The 10848-nt window shown below is 40.0% G+C and overlaps 1 protein-coding gene across 1 annotated transcript; it reads right to left on the bottom strand.

Annotated features, from left to right (window-relative positions):
- Window positions 1-774: 774 nt before the first annotated feature.
- On the bottom strand, window positions 775-10247 carry LOC131978694 (trace amine-associated receptor 13c-like; the record flags this gene model as incomplete). Its single annotated transcript, XM_059342405.1, has 4 exons — window positions 775-1229; window positions 1512-1594; window positions 1924-1997; window positions 10227-10247. Coding segments are annotated over 4 exons (630 nt in total), but the record flags the coding sequence as incomplete, so codon positions are not given.
- Between the last annotated feature and the right edge of the window lie 601 nt (window positions 10248-10848).

Here is a 10848-nt window from a genome sequence, read left to right as displayed (position 1 = left end):
GTTACAAAACTGTAAAAATTGCAGAAAACTAATACTGTTAGTTACTTGTGTTTTTTCTTTGTGGGCTTGTAACTTCTTGAGAGGAACTATGATTTATGGGCTTTTCCAAATGTTTTGAAAGTAATAATAATTTCTTATTAATAATAATAATAATAATATTCTTGGGGCAGTTTTTCTTTTCAAATTCACAGTGTGTACACATGCTTTGCAGTATGTAAAAAAATAGAAATTATTGTCATACAGCTCTAAGGACATCCGTAAATATCAGTTATCTGCAATAACAGCAATGTTAATATCTGTTATCGGTATCACCCAAATTTTCGTTGCATCTTAATATAAATACCTAAAATCACAGACACCATCTATTGGGGGGGATATATTTTACTCTTACTTTGAGGGTTTAGTGTGGCCCAGAGAGGCAGACCTGAGATACACTTAAAAAAACATTTGCAGATATCTCCTGACTGAGACGCAGTTGAATTCACTTGGAAACTCATGTACATAGGAGAGAGAATAGTCAACAAGGAGGCAACAGTTAAACATTCCTTTATCAGTTTTTACTTAACTTCTAGCCTTTGTACAGATTAAAAGCATTTCTGATAGAGACCTCATATTGGAGATATATTGTTATGTTTTCAGTTTCTAACAACATTTTGCTCATCTCACTATTGTTTGACTTCTACTTCCTTTTTATATAAAAATTCAGCAGAGAGGGGAAAAACACAGAAATACTTTTTTTCCTCACAAATTTCATTACATCATCCTTCCACAGCTTCTCTACAGTATGTTGGCCTCACAGGAGCCAGGCTGCAGGATCTGAAGAGTAACAATGAGTTTAACTGTTCTTCTGAACCAGGGATAAAACAAGGCATAAATCACAGGGTTTAAAAAGGAGTTAAAAAAGTACAGATACAGAATAAAGTTAGAAGTTGAATGACTAGTGAAATTTAGCCCTACTAAAACTGTAAAGTAACTTGGAGTTAAACATATTAGAAACACAACTACCAAAACACCAAGAGTCCTGGCTGCTTTCAGCTCAGATTTCTTTGCTGTTTTAGTCACTGAAATCTGTTTTGTGACAGCTGTAACGTAAGAGCGCATGACACGAGCTTGAGACACAGCCACAACAAATACTCTAGTATACAAAACTATGATGGTAATAATAGGAACAAAAAAGTTTAAAACAAGATCAAGGAGAGTGCCAATGTTATCAGTTAAACTGACACAATCTCCAAAGCAGGGAGTAGTGAAAAATTGTTGAACCATATGCAGACAAAAGAAGTAACTATTGTAGGCAACAGAACAGAACCATAAAAGACAAACACAGACATTAACTCTATTCACAGTGATTCTGGTGGTGTAATGCAGAGGGTCACAAATAGCCAAATAGCGGTCAACTGATATGAGCACCATGATTATGACTGAAGAAGAGAGAATGATGTCGGACACAAACCTAAAGAGAGAACACCCAAAGTAACCAAACAACCAGCAATTTGTTATTCTTAGTGCACCTGCTGGCATCAGCAGGAGGCCCACAAGAAAATCTGAGACAGCCAGAGAGAGGAGGAGGATGTTGGTGGGTGTGTGGAGCTGCCTGGAGGAAAAGAGAAAAGAATCATTCTACAAAACAGTCTTCATAACAAAATAACCAGAAAATCCTCCAACTATTCAAAATAACTAAGTTATTAATTTAGATGCTTTCTGTTCAGCAACATATATAGTGAACATATATAGTGTAGACATAAGTGTAGACAATTAAAATAACAATACAGAGGTCACAGTGGGATTCTGTATTAACGTGCAGTCAGGAAGCAACAATTATAATTACTACAAGTTCAAAGACAATTCTTCTTAATCTACAGCAGTTCTTCACATGTGTAAAGTATAAAACCTGTAAAGAGAAACTATAAAGTTAATCTCTGCCTGAAGTGGGAGACTGAGATGATGATGAGCAGGTTGAGGGCTTCAGTTAGGGCAGAGATGGAGTACAATGCAATGTTAATGAACAATGTTTCTGCCCAAGTAGACGGTGGGATCCAGCAGGAGATATTGGGGAATTCTGGAATACACAGTTCCCAACCATCTTCATTCTCCATCTCCAAAGATCTGCAGTTGTTGCAGCTCGGGCAGCTTTCTGAACAAAATTGAATTATGTAACTGATTTACCTCTCTCACATTCTCATAATCCCACCCCTACTTTTTCCCTTCTGTGTATTTTGGACTGTGATGTTCCTTCCCTCCTCATTTTGCACATCACACTTCAACATCATCAGTTTCTGAAACCCTTCCTTTCTCACCATATATCTCTCTCACATCACCCATTTGTATTTTAGCTACTCTTTCCTTTCCGTTTTCATGTTTTTGGCCTGCATTTTACTTACTGCAAGTTACACAAGTAGGTTTTAGAAAGATAACCTATGCAGACTCTGCGTTGTGTTTGAAGAATGAAGAAGAATCCACACTTGCTGTCTTTTGGTCAGATTTATTCTGGTAACACAAAGGGGACATTCCTGGTCAGCCACAGACACCGCACAGCGCACACATCCAGTAATCCACGGGCACGCTCCTTGTGCACTGACCTGGCTCAGTCACGTAATTCGTACAGTTACAATCACAATTTTCGATAAAAATAGAACAAATATGCAAATAAAAACACAATATGTACCTGGTAACACAAAGGGGATATTCCTGGTCAGCCCCAGACACCGCACAGCGCACACACCCAGTCATCGTAATCACATATTGATAAAAGCAAATTAGCGACCTAGCATGCTAAGCTAACTAGCATGATTTAAGCACTTTCTGTACATTGGATTGAATAAGCATTTATGACAGTTTAAATAGCGTCACTACATTACACGGGAGCATATATGCATTATCACATCAACATTGTTTATCTTAATTATATTTAATTTTCATGCAATCAAAATATGTCTATGACTGGATGCGATTCAACCTACCATGGGCACGCTCCTCATGCACTGACACGGCTCAGTCACGTACGATGGTACATATTTACAGAGGAGACCCCCACTGACCAATCAAAATACAAAACTTCAATCAAACTTGGTGGTATTGGTTGATTAAATCGTGGCAAGTGGAATCACCCAATAACTCTGTTACACTTATGTACATGTTTACTTCATTGAGTCTACCCAAAACAGCAAGATGTAAACACAGAGGGCTCCAGGGGGGGAAAGTAGCCTAGTATTGTTTGGAGATTTGCAATGTAGTTCAAGTTTGGTGGTAACTCAACCACAATTTGTTTACAAATCAAATATGTGCACAACAACACATTATTGATGGATAACTCTGGTAATTATGAAAGTGATATTATGCATTTCCTACTTGTCAATCCTTGCAACAAAAGATTTTGGTACTGTGATAACTTCACTGTGATATTTCAAATTATTTTTATGATATTGATAATTGTTGTGAAGTGTTTTGGTGTCTAATAAGCCTTCATACTACTGTTCTGAACCTTGTGTGACATATTCTTTGGTGGCAGTCTTGTGATGTCCCTTTTAAAATGCAAGCAATATTTCACACCTCAGCATGAAACAGAAATGTTTCTTGTCCTGAAGGCAGGATTTGGGAGTGTTGGCCAAAGGGTGTGACCTGTTGTATTGTCCTGTAAATGTTGAGCCGTGATGCTCTATTGTTGTAGAGTTTTTGCTTTTGTTGATCATGTGACCATGTTTCATGTACTTAAATGGAAACTGTTGCATGTTACATTTTGCATGATCTCACCAGTAACTTGTCCATGCAGAGCCTGGTGCAGAATTTATATGTTCTTGTTCTACAAAGTAGTGCAAGGGCCACATGTATGCCACAAATGTTCATTTGCATGTAGTGTTCAAAAATAATAGCAGTCCAATGTGACTAACCAGATTAATGTGACTAACCAGATTAATCCAGGTTTTTAGTATATATACGTACTTGATTCCTGTGGTCTATGTCTAGTACCATCAGCTTGAATGAACTTATTGTAAGTCGCTTTGGACAAAAGCGTCTGCTAAATGACATGTAATGTAATGTAATGTAGTTTATATTTTTTTTATTGCTACATGGTAAACAAGGTACCAGTAGGTGCAGTAGATTCTCAGAAAAACAACAAGACCCAGCAATTGTGATATGCACGCTATTAAGGCTGTGCAATTGGGCAATTAGCTGAAAGGGGTTTCTTCAAAAAAATAGCAGTGTCTGCCGTTGACTTTACAAACTCAAAACTATTTTGTACGAACTTTCTAGGATTTAGCAATCCCGTGAATCACTAAACTAATATTAAGTTGTATGACCACAGTTTTTTTTATAACTGCTTCACATCTGTGTGGATGGATCAACCAACTGGTGGCTCCTTTCAGCTGTTATTCCACTCCAACATTCTCTAACAACATTCATCAATTCATATACATTTCTTGGTTTTGCTTCAGAAACATTTTTGAAGTTACCCCACAAGTTCTCAATTGGATTAAGGTCCGGGGATTGGGCTGGCTACTACATCAATGTTGTTGGTTTGGAACCAAGATTTTGCTCTTTTACTAGTGTGTTTGGGCTCATTGTCTTGTTGAAACACCCATTTCAAGGGCTTGTCCTCTCCAGCATAAGGCAACATCACCTCTTCAAGTATTTTTGCCATATGCAAACTGATCCATGATCCCTGGTATGAGATAAATAGGCCCAACACCATAGTAGAGGAACATGCCCATATCATGATGTTTCATGTCTTCACTGTGTTCTGGGGTTGAATTCAGAGTTTGGCGCTCGTCTCACAAACTGTCTGCGGCCCTTGGACCCAAAAAGAACAATATTACTCTAATTAGTCCACAAAATGTTCCTCCATTTCTCTTTAGGCCAGTTGATGTGTTCGTTGGCAGATCGTAACTCTTCTGCCTTTTTTTAACATGTTGTTAGGCCAATACACTGTCCAAAAAAGCCCAAGTACCGAACAACAGACTTTATCAGTAAATTGGCTGTCCAGGCTCTCGAGATTGACTTATTGTTAAGACATGCATTGTGTCACATATCTCTTCCAGTTGTTGGACTTTTCTTTTGGGCGTGTGTTTGGGGTCTTTGGACTTTTTTTTAAACTGCCGTACCTGCTTGAAGCTTGAATCAATGTTCTAATAAATATAAAGGGATGGGTGGGTGTGTGGAAATGAATTTTTTAAATTACCAGTCACCTTATAAAAGTAATTTATTTGTCAGTACGACTGTCTTTTTGGATTTTTGACCTGTTTTGGATCTTGCCTGACATCTCTCTGAACTATTTTTGGAACGGACTGTTCTTTGTTCTGACTGAATCCTTCACTACCCCAGCCTCTGCCTGTGATTCTGCGTATGGGTCTTCTCTGATTTGTGATGGAAAGATCTGGCATAACTGGACCCAGCTGAATTTAAACACCTGCAAGGCTCTCCACTAAGCACACATCAGAAGGAGATGGCTGCTGTGACACAGCACCTACAAGTTATTCCATCAGTGTTGATCACCTGGTGACTCAGCTACAGCAGCTTCAGGTTGCAGCAACATCCAGCCATGTGGCTTTCTCAGCAACACTTCCACCTGACCCTCTTGCACCACACCCCAGCCATGAGAGTTCATACGCAATTATAGTTCAGTTGCTGCTCCACTGACTGCCCTTACCTCCCCTAAGGTTCCCTTTTCCTTGCCGGCTGCTACAGAGGAGAATTTTAGTAAGCTCTTTCGTGGTAATGAACCAAGGGGAGAGTCTGTTTGTCCCCGTGTCTGTCCTCCAGTGGGCTCATGTGTCCAGACTCGTCTGCCACCGGGGGTCTGTTGCAGCCGGGGGGGTCCAACGGACCTTGGCTAGTCTCCGCCAGAGGTTTTGGTGACAACACATGCAGAATGACGTGTTGGAGTATGTGTCCGCTTGTCCAAGATGTGCCTAGGGGTAGCCATCAAACCACCCTCCGGCTGGACTGCTACACCCGCCCCCCATTCCTCGCCGACCCTGGTCGCAAATACCCCTGGACTTCTCCACCAATCTCCCCTACTCTGAGGGTAACACAGTGCTCCCTACTGTTGTTTATCGTTTTTTCTAAGTCTGTGCATTACATTCCACAACCTATGGCAAAGGAGACTGCTCAAGTCATTATGCAACATGTTTTTAGGATACATGGTATATGATATACTGAAATCCCCCGTAGGAGCCTACAGGTGGATGCTGGGGTTGTGGTGAAGCTGTGAAAGCAAGCAGCAATATAGATATAGCAGCAGCCGCATTGGCAGGCAGACGGAGAGCTGAGGATGACTCTTATCTTAAATAGACCGCCAGATTGGATAGAGCATGTGTTTTGGTGGAGGATGTATGAGGAGTGGAGCTTGTCATGTGCATGGCAGCACAGCTCGAGTTGCCTGCCTGAACTAGCTTGCAGGCGTCACTCTATTTACAATACCACAACAGAAAAAAAATAACAAAGGAAGAACTCTGAAACAACCTGATGAATGCACAGACTTTCTCGTTAACCCTGTAGTATTTCTAGACCTATTTACTTTTTAACTCGAAAAGGTTTTATTTAACTTGCTTACAGTAACGAGCATCAAAGTAAACTCAATTTATCTTTGAGTTATCTTTACTTCAACAGGTTACTTTACTGTCTCCACCAGCATGTACGCTGGATTCAGGACTAGCAAGAATGGACTGAGCATCCCCATACCATCCATATGCCGAATATACCTTATGTAGTTCTTGCAAGAAAATAGGATAGGGAACAGATAGTAAACCAAATATAATCCTTTTTTTTGTTTGTTTTGTATTGAAGTTATTATGTAAGTCTGAATACACAGTCCAGATCAGCATGTGACGTGATGTGTTGGAAGCAGGAAAAATACACTAGCATAAGGATCTGAGCAACTTTGACATAGTGCTAAATTGTGGTGACTAGACTTGGTCAGAGCAACTCCAAAACTACACTCTTGTTGGATGTTTCTGGTCTGCGGTTGATTGTACCTACTAAAAGTGGTATAAGGAAGGACAACAGGTAAACTGGTGACAGGGTCATAGGCACACAAGGCTCATTGATGGACATGGGTAACAAAGGTTATGTTGTTTTGTCTGAACTCAGAAAAGAGCTACTATAGCACAAATTGCTGAAAAAAATCAATGCTGGTTCTGATGGGAAGGTGTCAGAATAGGCACCTGAGCATCAGAGCTGGACCATGGAGCAATGATAGAAGGTGGTCTGGTCTGTTGAAACACTTTTATTTTTTATTTTTTTTACATCATGTGGATGGCCAGGTGCATGTGTGTCAGTTACTTTGGGAGGCACTAGATGCACTATGTGAAGAAGACAAGCTGGTGGAGGCAGTGTGATACTTTGAGCAATTATCTGCTGGGAAACCTTGGGTGCAGCCATTCATGTTGATGTTCCTTTGACACGTACCACCTAACTAAGAAATGGTTTGAGGAACACAACAATGAGTTAATCGTGTTGACTTGGCCTCTAAATTCCCCAGTTCTCAATCCAATCAAGCATCTGTGGGATTTGCTGGACAAACATCTCTTGGAGGCCCCACCATGGAGGCCCAACCTTGCATTTTTAAGGACATGTTGCTTACATTTTGGTGCGAGACACCACAGAACACCTTCCCAACTGCTGACTGGCTTAAAATATTTTAAGTGGCCACACTGATAAACACTGCCCATCTGAGAATGCCACATCCTCATTACATGCCTTTAAGTGTGTATGCTTGAACTGGATGCTGCTCTCACAGACAGAGCACCAAGCACTGCATGAGACATACAACCAGGCATCATGTCCTCACCTCAGACATGTAACAGCAGAAACATACGGAAAGGAGAACTTGGTATTGCCAGACAATGTCTTCCAAACAGCATGCCTGTACAGTCCTGTTTATGAGGCAGTGCTTCTGGTGCCAGTGAGAGAGGATGACCCATTGCTGCTCAACTTTCGTAAATCAACCACACAACCATTTATCTTACCTGATAATCACCAAGTTGTATTATATCATTCTATTTATTTATAATGTTTGATCTCCCTGAAGCTGAAATCTAGGCAGTGCAGGGTGTGACACACAGATGTCAGTGTGCTGATTTGCAGTCCAAGTGGGGTCAACCACACACACACACACACACACACACATCTGTCATTGATTGAGCCTGCAAAATTCTCTGATCAGAGATCACCATGGTTTAACTCATGCACGCAATGGAAAGATGGCAATTTGTTTTGCAACCAAAAGCAAATGTTTTATTTTCCCACGTAGAATGGAAGTGAACTGGAAATTAGTATTTGCCAAAGTGTGACTGCAGCCTCAGAGATGATTTTCAGTTTTGTAGACTTTTATCCTTTCTCTTATTTTTATAATAAAAATAGTTTACCGATGTTGTCTGTGGGCAAAATGATACCTCAGTACCCATCAAGAGGATTGTGTCTCTCAGTTCAAAATAAATTAAAACAAACAGGTACTACTGCATGTGTTTTTTCCTACATAACCAAACCAGGTATAAACTGTACCGTGACTTCTGCCTCTTATTATTGCCTTACTATTTACACATCTGATGAGTTTAGGTCCCGATTTTCTATTGTCTCAAAGACTTCCCAAAGTTAATATTTGGCTCTTTAGCTGCTAAATTTTTGGCTACATTTACCAGCTCATCTCTAAATGTCTCTATATCGGGTATGGTGTTGTGGTATGTTAGAGAGTCCTGAAAAGATGCTGATGAACTGTGAGAGTGAACTAAAACATTAAAGTTGTGGGCCCCAAAGCCAAAACAGTGAGTTGAAAACTTTCTAAGGGAAGCTGCAGAATAGGTCGATAATTCTCTGGTGATTTGTGTGAATTCATTGTTATCCAAAACACATTTTTTAAATGAAAATTGAACAAACAATTACTAAAAGTAATGACAGACACAATATAAAATTGAAAAAAACATGACTGTATAGTAATAGTTTCATTGATTTGTTAATTGTGTTGATGTGTGGAGGCTGCATCATGTGTTCATGCTGAAGCTTGTTTTCTTAACACCTCTGATGGCAGTGGTACCTCAGAGGTTGAAATATCGTCATGTGACTCAACTATGCAGGTGTGAACTGCTTGGTGTGTGTCTAGAGGGGGTCAGTACACCGCCATCAGGAGCAACTAATGGGCTGAAAAACATTGTTCACAGAGAGGCAGATTAAATCTCACGGGACCTAAGTGTGTCTGTGTGTGTGAAATGTGCTTGTTTGTTATGGGTCTGCCAAGGCAACCATATACAGGCAAATAAAGTAAATGGCCATTTGTCCCCACACTGATCCATTGGGAGAGAAGTTTAGACTTTACTTTTAGCTCTGCTTATTATGTCCACCACAGAAGTTAGATTTCTTTGTCTTATTAAACTATTTATTTGTTTTCATCTGTTTTTCTTTCTGCTGCTGTATGAGATTTCACTGTGGTTGTTCACTAGTACCTTGGGTTTCTGTGTTTCTTAAGTTAGGATTTCCCCATATGTAGTCACATGTCATATTTTCCTATGTTTTTCTGTGATTTGGTCATAAAAGCATTGGGCCTCATTCACGAACCGTTCTTAAGAACAAATTTGTTCTTAAGTCCTACTTACGAAGATTTTACGAAGATTGTGGCATTCATGAATTTTTGTTCTTATCCAGGATTTTTCTTAGGTAAGAACAAATCCTACGAACACTCAGGAGAACTCTTAAGCACATTTCAGTGCTGACATGTTGGCATGGTTGTGTTGTCTTCTTTTGTTAAGTTAAATAAAATATATTACAGTGACATTTCCATCATATTTATGTATTTATCTATTTATTTCATTTTTTTTCATTTTTCATTTTAATTAAATTAAATGTGTCAAAGCTTTAACATGAATCAAGTAAATTGGAAATCATGCCGTCCGTTAATGATACCACCCTGTTTATAGGTGGCATTTCTCCATGACCTACAAAACAATGGCATATATATTGCTGCTGCAGGAGGCTCTGTCTGTTCTGGTTCTGTTGCAAGTTGGCTCTGCGGGACTTCATCTGTGATAAAAAATAAATAAATAAAATCAAGCCAAGCTTGCAACCCCTCAGTCAACAACCTCTGGACACAAACTCGCCACGGGCCCCTGCCTAGTGCCTACACACGCAAAGTGTGCGCGCAAAGGCGCTCTTCCCATTACGCACATAACAACACCGGCCAACCCACAACCACACAAAATAACTGTCATTTTAGGTCTGTTTTGTTTGGCACCTGCCATGTACAGGACGATATACACAGAGACGGATTATCATGACCACGAGCCCCTGTCTACACACGCATTATGTGCGCGTGCAACGGCACTCTTTCCATTACGCACATAACAACACCGGCAAACACAACAACACATTACTGTCAGTTTAGGTCTGTTTTGTTTGGCACCTGCCATGTACAGGACGATACATATATTATGGGAGAGACAGAACGCTCAAATAGCCAGCCCTTGTAGTATTAATTAAAATATAGGTAACCACCTATTTTGAAAAAAAAAACAAAAAACTATCAATCAGCGCATCCAGATTCCCATTAATAATCTCTCTCCCTCGCGCTGGCCTGCACACACAGACGCACTTACACACACAAATACAGGCACATTGGACGGGGGAGTCATGTTGTAATGGTAATAAACAAATGCACTAAATCGCGCTAATGTGTTCAGACCGACCGTCCGACCGGGGTCCTTGATAAAGTAATCACAGTCCAACTCTATGACCAGTTTGGCCTCTACGGCCAGTTACATATTGTGGTTTCAAGGTATTATTCCAGAAAATAAATTGTTTGTGTTGTTGCAACCTGCACTAAGGCTGCTCATTTTTTTTCTTTTTTCTTTTTTCCCTGTGCTC

The sequence above is a fragment of the Centropristis striata genome, chromosome 10 (assembly GCF_030273125.1).
Source record: "Centropristis striata isolate RG_2023a ecotype Rhode Island chromosome 10, C.striata_1.0, whole genome shotgun sequence".
Classification (NCBI taxonomy): domain Eukaryota; kingdom Metazoa; phylum Chordata; class Actinopteri; order Perciformes; family Serranidae; genus Centropristis; species Centropristis striata.
This window is presented reverse-complemented; position numbering and strand designations above follow the sequence as displayed.